The sequence below is a fragment of the Astatotilapia calliptera genome, chromosome 3 (genome assembly GCF_900246225.1).
Source record: "Astatotilapia calliptera chromosome 3, fAstCal1.2, whole genome shotgun sequence".
Taxonomy (NCBI): Eukaryota; Metazoa; Chordata; class Actinopteri; order Cichliformes; family Cichlidae; genus Astatotilapia; species Astatotilapia calliptera.
The window spans coordinates 23,426,571-23,445,062 of NC_039304.1; the positions used below are offsets into that span (position 1 = coordinate 23,426,571).

Sequence of the window (18,492 nt, forward strand, 5' to 3'; positions counted from 1 at the left end):
CTGCTACAGAAGGCATTTGGGGCCAATAAACAATCATTTATATGTCTGAAAGCATTCTTTGTTTACAGCATTTTTTCACACCTGCTAAAAACTTTGGCACAGCACTTTATATGCACCTCAAAACAAACAAACAAACAAAAAATAATGCAGAGACATGCTTGCTTGAAGCTTTATTGTTGCAAAAAATAAACAAGAGGAAATAAGAAGTTTTCTCTGCAGAGAAAAAAAAATCATAATCAGTCCTTTGGTAACAAGTCTGCTCTTATTAAAGACAAGACTGCTTTAAAGATCGCCTCAGAGACAGCCCAGTTTGTGTTGGCTGGTCATTTTGTTATAACAGAGAGAGGAAAACTATAATGCTCCAAAATGAAATGAAGTAAGAGCGAGCAAAACACAAACACCATCATATGTCAGTGTGTGTTTTATGGGATTTTCATGCTCCAGTGTCAGCCCAAGAATGATGAGATGTTCTTGGCGCAGACAGATGGCAGATGAGCATCACACCACATATCATCCCAGCACTTGAAAACTGAAAGGTTCAAAAGTAGAAATCACACAAATCAAAGCCCAAACACTTGTTAACAAGCTGTTATTAGTTGTATCTTTGATCACAGAAACTATTCACACACATTAATAATTCATATTAATAATTGTGTTCTAATTTACCTCCACGATTTATCTGAAGGCAGTCCTGATTGCGATCATTATTGGGCTCTCTAAAGCACCACTTTTTATAGGTAAAACAGGTCTCATCACTCCACAACCACTCACCCTCCTAGAAGGAAGAAATTGGACTTATTGGTTCAGACAGGCCAAAATGTTGAGCCTACTCAGAGTCCTAGCAGATCATCTGACTTTAAGCACACAGCTTGAAGTCTTGAAGCTGCTGTACCTGCATTAGTTGCCCTACAAACCCATACGGAAAAGAAATAGTAAAAACATATATGATTTATATATGATTTACTCATGAAAGTGGCCACTTTCTCATTACTTTCATATACTTTTTTTTTGTAAGTATCCAAAACATACAAGTTTCATTATATAATTTTTCAAGAGATCTTATATCTGTTTTCACTCTTGTATGCTTTTCATACAAGTTTCATACAAGACAGATACAAACTTTATAAGATTTATATATATCCTTTCCATATGGGAATGCATATGAAAGAGCAGTGATGTTCAGAGTGATACCATTAGATATAAATCAACACACATTGTTTTTTTTTAATTAATCACTGATCCCAACAAAGAGAGGAAATACCTTCAACAGGCGTAAACATTTGACCACACAGCATTCAATTCATTTTCAAAAATGTACTGTCACTGATATGCTGCTAAGCTATGGTGGTGAGTTTCAAAGCAGAGCCAGGGAGAACCCAATGAGAATCAATAAGAGAATGGATGATCAAATTGGAGTTAAATTCTTATCAATTCTCATGCCTACACCTAACCAATCTGGCGCCCTAGGCAAGATTTTAGGTGGCGCCCCCCTACATCGGCAGTGTAGGGTATGTACTCACAAGAAACCGAATAGCTTTGTCTTTGACCTTTTTTTTTTTACTTAAAGAAAGCAAATTCACAATCAGAATAATTAACAAGATAAAAAAGATATGAATAAATAAATGAATACAAAAAATAAAAAATGAATATATGAAATACAATAAATTTTACATACATAAACACAATAAAACGTGTCAACAAGTTGGATAAAATAAATTAAAAATACAATATAAATAAGGCAACAGGAAGACCGCTTGATGCTGCTGCATCATGGCTGGGTTGTGCTGCTGAAGTGGAGGCAGCAGCGGTAGATGTGGTAGATGGCCCAGGGGTGGGATTTAGAAACTTCAACAGTGCGTCTGAAGAGAGGAGTATGTGACACCACTGAGTATTAAAGTCTAATAATAAAAACATATGATTCCAGGAATAAAATGAAATGATATAATATAAATGAAAAACCAAAGAGATATATGTAACTCTTATGCAAATTAGATTAGATTCAATTTATTGTCATCATTACAGTGAAATGCTGAATAGCAGAATGCAAAGTAACAGTATAATATCATATGAGAATGTTATGTTATGATTATCTTTGACCGAATCACAGCAGTGCTCATATTAAAAAACAGCACTCCCTCTCATGTGATATTGCTTAATTAACATTAATGATGTGCACTTTAACAACTAGGCTTACAACTATAATATATACAGGGGTGGAAAAGTGACTATTACCTGCAGGGTAAACGTTAGCTAACCAGAAGGCAATAACAATGTAAACAAAAAACACCTGCTTAAAAGATGAACACAAATGAGGAATGGTGGGAAAGGTGGGAGTACTGTAATTACCTAACGTTACATTATTATTTTCCATAACAATTTAGCCCCCTCCACAATATTAACTGACGTTAAAACAGTTAACTAGCTATTTATTGATTAGCAATTAGCGAATCATGTAACATTAGCTTAATGCTAAAAATTTAGGTTACTATCACATTCAGACAAATAATTTCATGTAGGCTAACGTTACCTACCTCTGTCTTTTTCTCGTTTCTCCTCCTCTTCTTTTCTCTTTTTTCTTCCCTGGCCACCTGACAGTTTTGGCCGTTTTGACATCTTGTGTTGATTTTTTGATGTGGTGACGTCCAAAAGGAACCATGATACGGGAAGGGAGGGGGCGCATCGTACGGGGAGGGGGGGCGTAATGTTGTAACAAATAATGTTTCTATTAAATAAACTTTACTTTGCATTTTAATTAACGTGGGATTATTTTTTGTATTTAGAATTAATAGTACCAACTTTTTTTTTTTTTCAACATTTATGGCACTGGCGTGGCGCCCCCTGATGGACGGCGCCCTTAGCATTTGCCTATACGGCCTATGCCACGGGCCGGCCCTGCCTACACCTGACAAATGATAAACAAAATACCTCTGATGTATCAGTTCCTCCAATCCAACTTTCTTTTTTGCCAGTCAGCCTCTGAATCTCACGGTACTCATTGATGTTGCGAACTGATGCAAGATGTGCCCTCATGGACTTGCAGGATTTCTTCAATGGAGAAAGAAAGCGAGCAGAGGTTTTCAAAAATAATGAGTACGTAACAGTTAAAAGGATGTGGTTTAATCGGGTATTGAAGACAATACAAATAAGTTACCTCAGCATCAGCCCAACTCGCGACTGTTGAATTAAAGAAAAAGCAGCGATGACCGTATTTAGTCCAACCACCAGGACAACAAGGGGAACGAGGGGACCTCTTGACCACGTGACTCTTGGCTGGGAGTAAATGAATAGCTGTTCATGTGTCTCTGGCTGATATCTTATTTTGTATTATGTTTAATAATTATACAAATAATAACTGAAAAGTTGCACAAGTAAGATTTGACACTGAAACATAAGTCAAGTGATTGACAGAGTACAGGTGTGATGAAGGCTCTATACTACAATGGCGGCTACACTTGATGATAATCACAGAGTGTGTGTCGGTCAGAATGTGCTTCCTATGCTTATGCAACCAAATGGTTGAGCACATAAGGCTTTTTCCATTGCTTTTTTTCTTGGTGTGGTACTTAAAGGGTTAAGTATGGCCTTTATAACAGCCAGACACTTGAAAACATCCTTTGTGTTACAAACATTGAGGTGATTTTTTGTCTGCTAACGATGACAATAATTATTGAAAATCTGGAAAATATTGTTCACCTGGGGGCATCAATCCCTCTACTTCATCTCTGGCCTCTGCACAGTGAAGACACGGACAAATTACCACCAAAAGTATTGATTTTGACCATCAATTTTCTGCATATGATAATTATAAGAAAGGTGTATATTGTATTATTCATTTATATGTTTCATTAAAATTATATACATGATAAAAAATTATACAATGATACTCACCAGCAGCCGTGGTTAGAGCCACCATTGCACAGAGAAGTGCAGACACAGTTAGCAGCTTCATGGTGATTTTTAGTATCTTTGAACAAAACAGATACAAAATGAATAACAATTCATTAAAAACAGGACAGAAGAAAACCAATTGAATACCTTTTGTAGAATATTTTCTATTTCTTTTCATTATTAGCCAGAAACTACAACCACCAATTGTGAATGCTGAGCTGCTCTAGCACCAGCATTTATATAATGTTACATATATGTTTAACTGGAATGTAACACTGAAAATACTAACACATATATTTGTCAGTCATGCCTGTCAAACCTTCATCACATTTCTTTCTTTTCCAACCAAAACCAGAATAATTGCCTCACACCTAATTTGATTTCCTACTTACTTAATTTCACATACTGACTGAACCTCAACAGAGGTTTTATGAACACAACTACAGAACAATTAGTCTTATTAACCATGTTTTGAGTTCTAATATTGCATAATAAAATATCCCTCCTGTTTAAAACAGCCAATGATGTGTTTCCGGCTCTTGAGCAGCCCATTGTGACTTTTTGGACCCATAATTGTCGTAAAAAAAATGAAGCCACAACATTTACTGTAATATGGGAGTGTTTTCAGAACCATCTTCTACAATAACCTGAGTGAAACGTCTCTTTGTCATTGACAGACTTTCCTCATCATGTTGACACTTAGCAAAACACTATCTCACAATTATAATGATATCTGTGTCAATTTACTCAAATCTACTGCCACGATCATTTGATCCAATATTTTGAGTCTTTTACGTTTTTTCTGATTGAACTTTATTTGTAATGTTTAAGTTTTTGTCTTTTAGTTTAGTCACTGGTTTTCCTGTTAAGTTGGTTATACTCCCGGTCAATGTTTTCTTATCGCTGTGTCACTCCCCGTTTTCTGTCTGAATCTGTCATGTCTTCTGTATCTCGTCGTTCTTGTGTTGTTCTTTCATGTATGTTCTCTCGTGTCCCCTCTCACTCGTGTGCCCTTGACTCCTGTGTCATGCTCGTGTTGTCATAGTCTGTCTCACTGTTTCCTGTTTTATTTTGAGAGTCTAGTTTAGTTTTTCCCAGTATAGGTTTTAGTTTAATCTTTGTTGTTAATCTTTGCCCTTCTTTGCATTTAAGTCCTCAGTCTCTCCGTGTTCCTGTTCTGAAGTTTTTCCCCACATTCCTTGTGCTTTGATCTTAGTTTAGTTTTTCCCAGTATAGGTTTTAGTTTAGTTTAATCTTTGTTCTCTTCTGCCCTTGTTTTTCATGTTTTTCTCAACCTCAATAAGCGGCTTGTTTTTTGTTAAACCCTTTTACCTGCCTCGGTCCACTCATGACCGATCCATTTTGGTTCACCTAATAAATACAGGTCTGCTGCTGTTACACCCCTGAAAACAGGGGGAAAAGAATCACGAGAGTGATTATGACTTGCGTCTCTCATGCAGTTGTTTATTGCAGTGAAAATGAGCAGAAACTTTTCACATTCTGTACTGCTAAATGTCACATGGTGTAAGAAAAACACGAAATAATAAACTGAAATACTAAAGTGCTTACTATACATATACTTGAGCAGGTTTCCTAATAAAATGGTTGACAATAGCGGCGGTTTTAGCTCCTGCCGTTATCTTAATTTCCATTATAAAGTACAAAACTGAGGCTCAAAACCGGCATGTATATGTGCACAAAACTGTAATATAATGCTTCTAAAGCTTACAAAACAATGAAGGGTTACCTCTTAGATACCTTAACAGTGTACAAATTGAAAATATGTCAACCTTTAAGCACTTTTACCTGAAAACACGGGGAAAAGAATCACGAGAGTTATTATGACTTGCGTCACTCATGCAGTCGTTTATTGCAGTGAGGAGAATGCTACAAAAGCCCCCTAGTGGAGATTAGAGACACTACAAATCGATCCAAGAAAAGGCTTACTAGCCGATCAGTGATGTATAGATTGCAGTTCTCTTAAGTAACATGAAAGCCATTAATATAACATGAAAAATAATAAACGCTTAACCATTTTCTTACCATATTTACATTATTTTTGTCTTTACATTAACTAATATGAATTTGTATTAACTGAACAGTTTTATATGCAGTAGTCCTTCAACCTGTCACACTGCCACAGCCCTTTTACACCTGCAGAGAGTAGTGGTGTGGTAGTTCCTGTTCCTAAATTCAGTTATGGTCAGATGGTCAGACATAAAGGAACGTCTGTATGCTCTTGAGCCTTACAGGCCACACAGAGAAGAAGATTCCATAGTAACTTTGCTCAGCTTGGTTTTTTATCTTTTAAAACAATTCAAATTCATATTTTTAGCAAGAGACTCTGAGAAGAGTTGACCTCTCACGTCACTCCTCATGTAGTGTTGCAACAAAAGTAGAGAAACAAAGATGTGATGTGACAAAAAAGGTCCTTCAGCTGGTATATGAGATTACTTGTTACTGACAGTGTTGGGAAGGTTACTTTTAAAATGTATTCCACTACAGATTACAGAATACATGCCCCAAAATGTATTTTATAACGTATTCTGTTATGTTACTCAATGAGAGTAACTATTCTGAATACTTTGGAATACTTAATACATTATAATGCTGTTTACAACTACCGTATTTTCACGACCATAAGGCGCACTTAAAAGTCTTAGATTTTCTTCAAAAAGTACGGCGCGCCCTATAGCGCAGTGCGCCCTGTGTGTTGTAAGGAGGACGTAGTAGAGAACACCATGAGAACGCTAAAGGGTGAAGTGTGGGCGTTGATCGTATATACCGGACAATCGCACATACCTGTATAAAAGGACAGGTATGTGCATTATGTGGAACATCGTTGTTTTAACAACCCTGAAAATGGCAAAGAGACACGCTTATGAAGCACAGTTTAAAGTGAAGGCCATCAGCTATGCGGAGGAACATGGAAATCGAGCAGCCGCGAGAGAATTTAAGATTAACGAATCGATGGTTAAAATGGAGGAAGCTAGAAAACAAGCTCCGGCAGGTCAAGAAAACGCAGCTGAGTTTCCGCGGACATAAGGCGAGGTGGCCCGAGTTGGAGGAAAGACTCGAGCGGTGGATCATCGAGCAAAGAGCGAGCGGGAGAAGCGTTTCGACGGTCACCATTCGGCTAAAAGCAGTTTCACTAGCTGAAGAGATGAACATTGAACATTTCCGAGGAGGTCCGTCTTGGTGCTTTCGTTTTATGAAACGGTGCCATTTTTCCATCCGGACCAGGACTACGGTAGCGCAGCAACTTCCAGCGGATTATAAGGAAAAGCTGGCCATCCTCCACTCCTACTGCAGCAAACACATCGCCGACAAACACATCCAGCCCAGCCACATCACAAACATGGACGAGGTCCCGCTCACTTTTGACATCCCGGTGAGTCACACTGTGGAGAAGGGGACCAGCACGGTAGCGATACGCACAACGGGGCACGAAAAGTCTTCTTTCACTGTTGTGCTTGGCTGCCATGCTAATGGACAGAAACTGCCGCCTATGGTGATTTTTAAGCGAAAGACTTTGCCTAAAGAGAAGTTTCCAGCAGGAATCATCATTAAGGCAAATGAAAAGGGCTGGATGGATGAGGAAATGATGAAAGACTGGCTGAGGGAGGTGTATGTAAGGAGACCAGGTGGTTTTTTCCACGCATCACCATCGCTCTTAATCTGTGACTCTATGCGTGCCCATCTCACAGCCGATGTGAAAAAACTAGTGAAACAAATGAACTGTGAGCTTGCTGTCATTCCGGGAGGCCTGACAAAGGAACTCCAACCGCTGGACATCGGTGTGAACCGCCCGTTCAAAGTAAGGCTGCGAGCGGCCTGGGAGCGATGGATGACCGGTGGAGACCACAGTTCCACCAAGAGTGGAAGGCAGCGCCGGGCGAGTTACGCCACAATTTGCCAATGGATTGTAGATGCTTGGGCTAACATGTCTGCTGGCACTGTTGTTCGAGCTTTCGCAAAAGCCGGCATCATTTCCGAGGAGCCGCACGGCACGGAAAGTGACTCTGACAGTGAAGAAAGTGAACTTGGCATGTTTGATGGAGATTTAGCGCAGCTGTTCAATTCAGACACAGAGGATGAGGACTTCGATGGGTTTGATTGATGATAAAAATGTGAGTACCAAACTCAGTTTTGCTCCTGCTTTATTTTTAAATACGCACACTTGTGTGCTTGTGTGTTGTTGATGATGACGATTACTGGTAATAAAAATGTGAGTAAGGTACCGAACTCAGGTTTGCTCCCGCTTTATTTTTAAATACGCATACGGTACTTGTATGCGCCCTATGATCCAGTGCGCCTTATGTGTATGTTAAATACAGTAATGGCACACATAACTGAGACTGCGCCTTTTAGTACAGTGCGTCTTATGGTCGTGAAAATACGGTACATGAATGTACTATTGCTGTGTGATTTATTACTATTACTGAAGGTCTGCGGCTCCGAACCGTAGTAAAGGGACCTCTGACTAATACGGCGGGGTCCCTGTCGGGCTTCTAGCCGAAAAATAGATTTACTTTGTTGTGTGGGTCAACTTTGCTAGTGAGAGACAGAGAGAGGAGTTGAAAGACTGCTCCAACTGAACTTATTCTTTCGGAGGAAAACACGAACACGGTGTACAGTCGAGTCTTAATAGCTTACTTACAACTGGGCTCGTCAGGCACTCTTCTTGGCTGCAGTGGTTATTATTATATTTACGTGCTTCCAGCTCCCGTTTTTGCTCGATGACTGCTCGTACCTTTCCACTCCCCTTTTTCTCCCTCCTCGCGCTCACAGACACATAACGGGTATGGCAGTCCATTCTCCCTGCAGCACGGACTACACTGCCTATGAGGCTACATTCTTTAGAGGTATGCCTGTAGCATTCTGCCTGTTAGCTTAGCACAACAACAACAACAAAAAGGCGCAGAGAGAGAGCGTCACCCTGTAACCATGGCAACCGTAACGCAGCTGCCTGGAACAACAGAACATAGCTGTCAAACAAAACCCAAACAGTCCTGGCCCGCCACAATATGAAACAGGAAACTACCGCCGTACATCCATTTATTTCAACAAAGTAACTGTATTCTAAATACCACCTTTTTAAACGGTAACTGTAGCGGAATACAGTTACTCATATTTTGTATTTTAAATACGTAATATACGTAACGTACGTAACCTACGTACGTAACCTTTACTTGTGAACAAGACCCCAAGATACTTAAACATCTCCACTTGGAGAAACAACACATCGGTGACCCAGAACCAACACTCTGGGATTTTCTGGTTGAGGACACTGGCCTCAGATTTGGAGGTCCTGATTTTCATTTCTCATACTTCATACTTGGCTGCAAATCACTTCACTGTGAGCTTTAGGCCAACAGCTGACAAACCAAACACAACCACATCATCTGCAAAAAGCAGAGATAAGATTCTGAGGCTACCAAAGTGGAAGCCTCCGGCCACTAGGCTGCACCTAGAAATTCTGTTCATAAAAACTAAGAAGAGAGTTGGAGACAAATGGCAACCCTGGCAGAATCCAACACCCACAGGGATTTAGTCTGACTTATTGCTGACAATTCAGACCAAGCTCTCACAATAGTTGTACAAGGAGAGAGTCAATCATAGCACCAGGTGAGAGATCCCATACTCCCAAAGCACCCCCCATAGGATACGTGGTCAAAGGACGTGGTTAAATGCCTTATGTCTTGCTCTCTGTCCATTCATCTCCCCCTTCTTTCATATTTTTTCTTGTCTTCTTATGGGCCAGATTTTTCTTTTTGAATGTTGTCTTTTTTCTCATAGATCTCCTTGTCTTGGTTTTTAGATCATTGCTTAACTTTTACTCACTGACATTATGGATTATATGTTTGTTTTTCTAAAAACAATTAATCACAAAAAAAAAGAGAGAGAAAAGTTTCAGACAGTTCACTCATGGTGCATCACACTCACAAAATCACTCATCCACCATGTCAACAGAGAGAGAGAGAGATCAGGCATCACTGAAACAGTTATGAAACAGCACTAACTCAAAGACAAGTTCTTTTTTTTTTTTTTTTACAAAACACATGATAAGATTTTAATAAAAATATTCTTACATTTTTCCAGATTATTCACCATACAGTAATATTGATAATCAATGTTTATGAGAGTTCTGATCATCCTGATCAACATTATTTTAACATCACAATGCAATTAATGCTCTATTTTCTATTTTCTGTTGATATAATTTTGATAAAATTTTTTAATTTCAATAGTTAAAATTTGACTCTGGTTTGAGACTGACCTGTGACATGAGACCCAGAATGACCGTCTGTAGATAAAAACACTGTCCAAATAAATGGAGCAGCCTCTGCAATGATCCACACACAGACTAGAATGAGCTTCAGTCCAGGAAACAGTGGAACAGAGCTTCTCTCTGAGAGGACAGAACATGCGGTTCTCATCACCACTTGGATCAAAACAGAAATAAAAGCATCTACAGCCACTGCACCACCTAAAATCCTCCACTGTAGCTCTCCAACCTTTTTTGTGAATGGGGTTTTATAAAATGCTCTCCATGCAGGTTTTACATGTGATCCCAGACCTATAGGCAGTTAAAGTAGCCAGTCTCTTTGTGTCTAAGATTTGAGCAGCCGCATTTATACAACTGAAAGTTTTTCAAATCCAGCCCTGATTTTGAAATGTGATCTGGAATTATTTAATGGGTGTCAACAGAAAGAAGAGAGAAAGCACTGGAAAATAAAATACAGATTCCAGCGATGACGCTAGGAAAATTTCTCCAGGAAACTCCCTCTTCCAGTCAGCAGCATTATCCTGTGTGTCTTTTCTACATAATTTAGTTTCTCAAGATCCACCAGGCTAAAACGAAAGGCTCATTTTGAGGCAGCATTGGCCTGATTCATATTACGGGTTCACAGCATAAATTTGCTCATATTTATTTGTCTACCTCTGATTGACCATGTCTCTGTGATTGAGACTTTTTTCCCTTTACATTTTTGTTGTTTAGTCTCAGTGTTCTTCCACTTTACAGATGACTATAGCTTCAAGAAAAGTAACACCAACCACTAAACATCAAAACAACAGAAAAAATGGCAGTACACACTAGTGATGGTAAATTAGATTCATTTTACTGAATCGAGTTTTAATGAGTCACTCACCAAAGTGAATTGGGTTTCTTGAGTCATTTGAGTCACTGAGTCAGTTGACCAGAGAGTGCAAAAACGTATATTTTCACTCAAACTTAATTTGTTTCTCTTTTCATGTAAATCCTACTGCTAAGATGAATGATTGTAAAAGAAAACAACTATTTTATAGAGCAAAAAAGAGCAAAAAAAAATCTAAAGGGAACATTTATATATTTTTATTTTATTTTATTAGTATTTTTCTTAAATGTGTCAAATATATATTTTCTCATCTAAATGTCCACTGAGCTGTGAGCCAGGGGGCGGTAATGCGCCTTAACATTGGTTGTCAACCAAGAAGAAGAAGAAGCTGTGAGTCAGGAGGGAGGGGCAAGAGCACCTGGCTGCAGCCACTGTGGAGCTCCACAGTAACCGGATACACGTGACCTCCACACTAAACGGAAACACGTGACCTCCACAGTAACCGGAAACACGTAACTTCAGTTAAATCGACTTTGACAGCGAAAACTAAATTGCGTTTTTGTTAGTATTGATGCTGCTGAGAAATAAAAATGGTTTTAAGTGGGGGTTTTTAACACTCTGGGTTTATTCAAAAAAATTCACCATCCCCTAAATTGTTCGTGGCCAAAAGTGTACAGTGGTCCCTCGCTATAACGCGGCGCACCTTCCGCGACACTTGCTGTTTCGCTGATTTATTTATTTATTTTTTTTACAGTACATCGTGTTGTGCGTTCTGATTGCTGTAGACCATTGTCAATCAATCTAGTCCAGTGTCTCCTGTACAGGAGCGGTCCCTAATAGGCCCACGGACCGGTCCCGGTCCGTGAGTCCTTTGGTACCGTTCCGCGAGGGTTGATCCTCCGGTGTGAAATGTATGGTTGTAGTTGTGTGTCTTATTTTGAAAGAACTATTTACGCGTTACCATAGCGACCAGAGAGCGTTAAGAAGCAGAGAGGAGGATGTCACTGTCATTGTTGTTGGCGCACAGCTCAAGTCACGTTTATTATTATATTTACAAAATACCACAGTTTCTTTTTTTTATTCTTTTGTTGTATTTATCCGCGACACCTTAAAGGTAGTTCCCTGAAAATATTGTCTGACATTAAAGTGGTCTGTGGTGCAAAAAAGGTTGGGGACTCCCGCTGTACAGTACAGAATGCGTTTAGCTTGTCGAATTTACATAAATCTTCGATCGCTAGCAGTGTAACTCTGAAGTGCTGTACTGTACGTTTGGAAGTTTTCTCCCAAACAAACACAACAATGCCGACGAAATGTTTTGCACCCTCAAATGCACCTTTTGGTTTCATTCCATAATACTGGACTTGTGTTTCTACGAAGATTTGAACTCTAAGAGCGTTTAAACAAAAGAGAAAAGTGTGAAAATGTTCATGCCTGTCTGAGATAAGTGTATAAAGCATGTAGTGAGGGGTTTTACAGTCTTAACATCTATAATAATTGTAAAAAATAAAGTTGGCTACTTCACGGATTTCACCTACCGCGGGTTATTTTTAGAACGTAACACCAGCGATAAACGAGGGACTGCTGTATTATTAATAGCAGTGTCTGGGACATCTAATTGATTAACATCAACATTGATTATTATGCACTGTTATTTTTGTTCAAGGAGAGCAAAAAATATAAAACTCTCTCTCAGCTTGTTTGTTGCCAAAAATGGCCACTTTTTGTGTATGTTCACAAAATGCTATAAAATGTAGATTTCTTAAAACATTTATCTACTTTTACCGACCTGACTCTTTAAAATAGCACCAGTCCTTTTCATCAAAATCAAAATTGTATCTAAATGTTTTACTCTTTATAGCCAGTTAGGTTATATATTACCATTAACTTTTCTGGTAAAACGGTGATAAAGTCCTAATGTTTTCATGAAACTTCCTTTTTTTCCCCATCTGAGCATCGGGGAAAAGGCCGTCTTGCAATTGTTGAGGTCACTAGTGTGTGCCCCATTTCTTCCAGGATCACTCTCTTTATAGGTTTTAGTGGACTCCTAGTACTGCGAAGTGGTTTCATGGTACAAAGGGATTGTATTCCAAGATCTGGGAGACTGTAGAAATGAGCAGTGATGCCCTTCCTACCATCTTTCCAGAAAAATAAGTGATCTGTAAGCTGTTAGGCTGACTTACAGCAGCAGCACTTTCTGCACCTGCATAAACTCCAGGACACATTTACTAACGGTGTTTGTTGCTGTATGTGCTGCAGCTTTGAATTTTTTAATAATATATATTTTGTTAATATTTTGGCTATGGTGTCTTGTTATGAAATGTACAAAAGTAAAAGTGTTTTTAGCAGGTGCTTCAAAGCTAAGTTTGACTGGGAAACTCAAAGCTCAATAGTCTGTATCAACAGAAATTCACTGCAGCCTATGTAATATTTCATGCGTCATAATTTATTCTACTCTATCTTGCAAATACATATATGTGTGGTAATGTCATGCACAACACACACAACTATTAGATCCTTAAGATCAAACCCGTGTCATTCTTTTGGTCCACTGCAGTGCAGTAGTCAAAAAAAAAAGAATAAGTGAAGTGTCCACAAATGGCCAGGATAGAGCCCAGAGTGTTAATGTTTAAAATGTATAAAAATATTATTGATTACAATTCTTTACTGTTAATATCAACAATAAGCTTTTTATTTTGAAATTACAAGTTTAAAAAAAATGCTGTTACATTTACATTTAATGCTGTTACACTGTAATCCTTTATTATAAGTATGGACATAGAATCAAGTGAACAACATTTTGAAATAAGTTTAATTGGAATTTTGTACTATGCAAAAACAAAACAAAAAACAACAACAGCGACATATTAAACAAACAAACACAGCCAGTGCCTTCATTTGTCCATTACATGTCAAACATAGCACTGACCCTTAGTCCCTGCTCATCGGCACATGCTTTCAAAAAGAGCTCCATGTCCTCTGCAAACTGAAAAACAAAGAGGAACAAGTCCCTTGCTCCAGTGTCTTCTTCCTCTGACATGTCTCTTAAGACCCTCTGCTGGTCCCCTTGATTTAAGGACAGATATTTTGGCATTGTTACGTGTCCACGGAAAAGTGCCTTATTTTGGACAACCCACTGCACAGCAGGACGCAGATCTTCAACAACTGCTGGCTCCTGTGTCAGGCAAATGGGGACAAAAACATAGTTATTTCTCTGTTGCAGAACAGTTTTTTAACAGTTATTCAAATGTCACTAAACATGTAATTACACTACTGTTTAAAGTGAATACTGACCTGACTTCCTGGAACTTGCACTTTTTCAGTCTGAAAATGGGCACGTGTTGTCCTTCAAGCACAGCTTTGGCTTCCTCTCTCCAGTGTGCAAATAGCTTGCCAGAGCTTAACAGAAAATGTTGATATTGTTAAGGTGTGTAAACTTTGACACAACATAGAACAGAAGTCAAAATATAAATACCTCCTGAGATCAAAGTTCTCCATCAACAGCAAGCACCACCATTTACGCAAGTAGGGCATGTCTGACTGTAAAATATTAATATGAAACATATTTAACAACTTTCAAAAGATTCAAGACTCCATTGCTGTGAAAGTAAATAGAATACTTACTATAGTATAGTCAAATGAAGCATCCAGTGCCACGTACAGAGCAGACTATTTGGAAGAAAAAATAAAAATGTCATTTTTTTAGAAGCTTAAATTAGCTTCTGTATGAATCTCAAGAAGAGAAGAGAAAAATTACCATCAGCATGAAGATCCCACAGTCAACTCCATAGTCTTGGCTTGGAAAACCCTGTATTACATTGAAAATAAAGGCTCGTTAATAAAATCCCTTAAAAGAAGACTAATTCATATCATTCACTTAAACTAGCACATACCTTCAAGTCAAAGCTCTTTTTTTCTGACCACTGCCCGGGAATGATCTTCACTGCAAGATACCTTTTTTTAAAAAAGACAGTTACATTCACAAGTTAACAGATGTCATGATGATCGGTGTGAAATGTTTATTGCTAATAGCACCAACTGTAACTACAGGCCTTGGGAACACGACCTCAACAAAACAGCATAACAAAATGAAAAAGTACAGTCACATGCTCACAGTTGGTCAAAATAAAGCATTTACAGCTTTAAGTTAAGGTTGGCATATTTTATAAACTAATTTTTAATGGTGTTTTATGTTAAACTAGAACATTGGAAGACCCTATTTATGTCTGAAAGTCATCTAAAGACAGCATCACTGACTTGATCATAATGTGAAGATGAGAAATAGAATAAAATGCTGAAGCATCATGCTGATATATCCATCCATCCATCCATCCATTCGCTTCCGCTTATCCTTTTCAGGGTCGCGGAGGGCACTGGAGCCTATCCCAGCTGTCATAGGGCGACAGACTGGACAGGTCGCCAGTCTGTCGCAGGGCCAACACACAGAGACAGACAACCATTCACACTCACATTCATTCACACAGTTACACCTAGTGGCAATTTGGATTATCCAATTAACGTATCCCCACAAGCTGCATGTCTTTGGACGGTGGGAGGAAGCCGGAGTACCCGGAGGGAACCCACGCAAACACGGGGAGAACAGGCAAACTCCACACAGAAACTTGTTGATATAGTTTATAAAAAAAGCATGTGAGTGTACTGTATGTGTGAACACTCAAGATCAGCAGAACATGATCTGGGATGCACTTAACAGGTTCCTGAAAACTCCGGGACAAACCAAAAATGCTTATAAAAATGTGACCTCAAAAGTGAAACATATTGTTGGCCACCAAATCCTGCCTTGGTGTATAATGGGTCAAGAAAGAGGATTTCTCTTTTAGGTGGCTTCAGTACCTAAAAGACAGTTAGCCATGACTTCAAACCTGAAAACAATGTCATTGCAAGCGATCACAATCAAAGACTTTTGAAACTGCGTCATAAAAGCTTGAATACATCTCAGACACATAGCAAAATTCTAATAGTTTGTATGTGTCAAAAAACAAGACTTACACACAACTGGAAATGACCAGGTGTCCAGAGAGGGAGAACTATGATGTGCATCCTCTGAGCATCAGTCTGAAACAGAATTGTATTTTTAAGTATCCTGTATATAAACTTGCACCAAAGTTATAAAAAAAAATCATTTTGATTACTTGCTTGTTTCTTTAAAGGACGGTACACTTACAGGAAAGGACTGCAATGGATCACAGCCATAGGGTGCAAGCCAAGTCCGGGTGACATACAGATTTTCTATGTAAATGCTTATCCCCTAGAATGTAAAAAAAAAACAAAAAACATTTAAAACAACAACTCTTTAAATTAAAGCTTGACAATCATCATATACAACATACAGTACCTTTGACTGAACAATTTTAGTGATAAGCTCAAAACAGCCATTTCCAATCTGAAACAGAAAAAATCATGAAAAAAATGAATGTACACTTTATTATTTCATATTCATAGAAAAAATAATACTTACAGTCGATTCCATTTGTTTGTTTAAACCCAGTGTCCAAAAATCTGCCCGCGTGAGGCATCCAGAAGACGTTTCAACAATCAGCTCATCTTTGGGTCTGCTGATGTCCAGAACATAGTTGAGCTAAAAAAAACAGAGAGGTGTTATAGACTGTGGATGACAAAATCAGATAAGCACTAAAAGTTGCACTTTGCGACATCTGAAAACTTTAACATACAAGCTGTTGTTGGCCAGGGTGCGGTACAAAACACCACAATGAACGGCTGGCCAAAATGTTCTCAGGCTTTGTCAGAGCTTCGCATGGTGGTCCACACAGGTCAGGAAAAGTTGCATCTGTTGAGACCTTCTATTGGCTTTCTTGTTGTCAACTCTTTCCTGAGGTTCTATAGGGATTTTAACAGGTTTCAGACAAAACACTACATAGAATGCATACTAAATGCATACAAATGCAAGAAAAATAAGCACTATCTATAGAAGGAAATTCATTTGAAACAGCATGTAACAAATTCGTTTATGAGCCATCAACTACAACAAGATAATGAATGCAAGATTATTATTTCACCTATATATGACAATCACTATTCAAAATAAGAACTTTTACCAGTGTCACCAGACATTGAAGGTGCTGGGTTCAACACCGTTTCAGTGATTTCTCTGGGTTTATTGCACACCTGCGGGGCTAGGTACACAAAGAAAAGAATATACACACAGAGATAGGAACAAATCTAACATGTAAACAATGGTAGCGTTCTGGTCATGAGACAATACATGTACTTACCTACGACAGCTTGACAATGCCGACAATGAGATATTGATCTGTGTGTTTCTCTGCCATGGAGCACGATGAAAAAACATTAAAATAAGAAGGAATGTTGTTGTAACGCAAAAAAAGTGGCAACATGATCATTGTAAGAAAACTAGACGATTCCTAGAATTATGAACTCACTAACGGCAAATTTATTTAAGAAAGACTCTGTCCCAACCTTTGCGATCAACTTGCAAGACTTCCACGGTATCCATGCGTGTTTACGGCTACTGTGGAGGTCACGTGTTTCCGGTTACTGTGGAGGTCACGTGTTTCCGGTTAGTGTGGAGGTCACGTGTATCCGGTTACTGTGGAGCTCCACAGTGGCTGCAGCCAGACCCTTCTCGGGAGGGGGTGAGTGTGTGATTCGTCTATGCTACGATTTAGCACAGGAAGGGAGGGGGTGAGTGAGTCAGTGATTCATTCAACTCGTTTGAGCTGTGAGCCAGGAGGGAGGGGGTGAGTGAGTCCTGAGTGATTCGCTTACGCTACGATTCAGCACAGCAAGGGAGGGAGTGAGTAACTCAAATGTGCTGTTAGCATGTTAGCAGAGCGATGCTACTGTGAACCGAGGAGCTATTGTCTTGATGTGGGCTTCTACTCAGGGTTTTTTCTTCCAGTTCAGAGCAGAAATGTTTTTGTTAAGAAACTGGCTGTTGTTTTTTCCCCACAATTTTAATTATAAGCTAGATATATTTCTACTAATGGAATTAGTTTGATAACAGCAACAGGGATGAGTCAGTGAGTCAGTGAGTCAGTTGCGCTTGTGAACCATGATTCACGAGTCAGTAAAGTGATTCTTGAGTATTGAATGATTCGTTCACAAATCGAACATCACTAGTACACACACAAAAAAGAGAAAAGTTTCAGGAAATTTGCCCATGGAGCAACATGCTCCAAGACTCACTTATCCACCACATCTACTCAGAGAGAGAGAGAGAGAGAGCTCAGGCCTTGACTGAAGCAGTTATGGTTAAAAATGCTGAGTTAGAGATGAAACCTTAACTCTTATAAAACTATGTCTAAACTTAAGTTTTTTTGTTTTGTTTTGCTTTGCTTTGTTTTGGGGGTTTTTTAAAAATATTTTTATTAGAATTTTTTTCCATAGTAACAGACAATGACAAAAGAAAAAGTACACAAGAACCAGAACAGAACTTAGCTCAGGCAATACAAGGTTCTGAGGCACATACAAGGCAGTTGAGGTAAACCACCACCAGGAATCAAAA

General features: G+C 38.8%; 1 protein-coding gene and 1 long non-coding RNA gene across 2 annotated transcripts; both read right to left on the reverse strand.

Moving 5' to 3' along the window:
- Positions 1-246: 246 nt before the first annotated feature.
- LOC113019009 (type-2 ice-structuring protein-like) lies at positions 247-5,273 on the reverse strand. Its single transcript, XM_026162495.1, has 7 exons — positions 5,221-5,273; positions 3,889-3,964; positions 3,694-3,729; positions 3,152-3,270; positions 2,926-3,045; positions 667-775; positions 247-529 (listed from the first exon to the last, which is right to left on the reverse strand). Exons 1-7 carry the CDS (start codon positions 5,236-5,238, stop codon positions 447-449), a joined length of 561 nt encoding a protein of 186 aa, XP_026018280.1. The 5' UTR covers positions 5,239-5,273; the 3' UTR covers positions 247-446.
- A 9,033-nt stretch (positions 5,274-14,306) lies between these two features.
- LOC113019023 (uncharacterized) lies at positions 14,307-16,739 on the reverse strand. Its single transcript, XR_003271905.1, has 10 exons — positions 16,679-16,739; positions 16,465-16,584; positions 16,342-16,389; positions 16,171-16,254; positions 15,996-16,061; positions 14,879-14,939; positions 14,743-14,793; positions 14,610-14,654; positions 14,461-14,525; positions 14,307-14,384 (listed from the first exon to the last, which is right to left on the reverse strand). It is a non-coding gene; the product is annotated as an uncharacterized LOC113019023 (long non-coding RNA).
- Between the last annotated feature and the right edge of the window lie 1,753 nt (positions 16,740-18,492).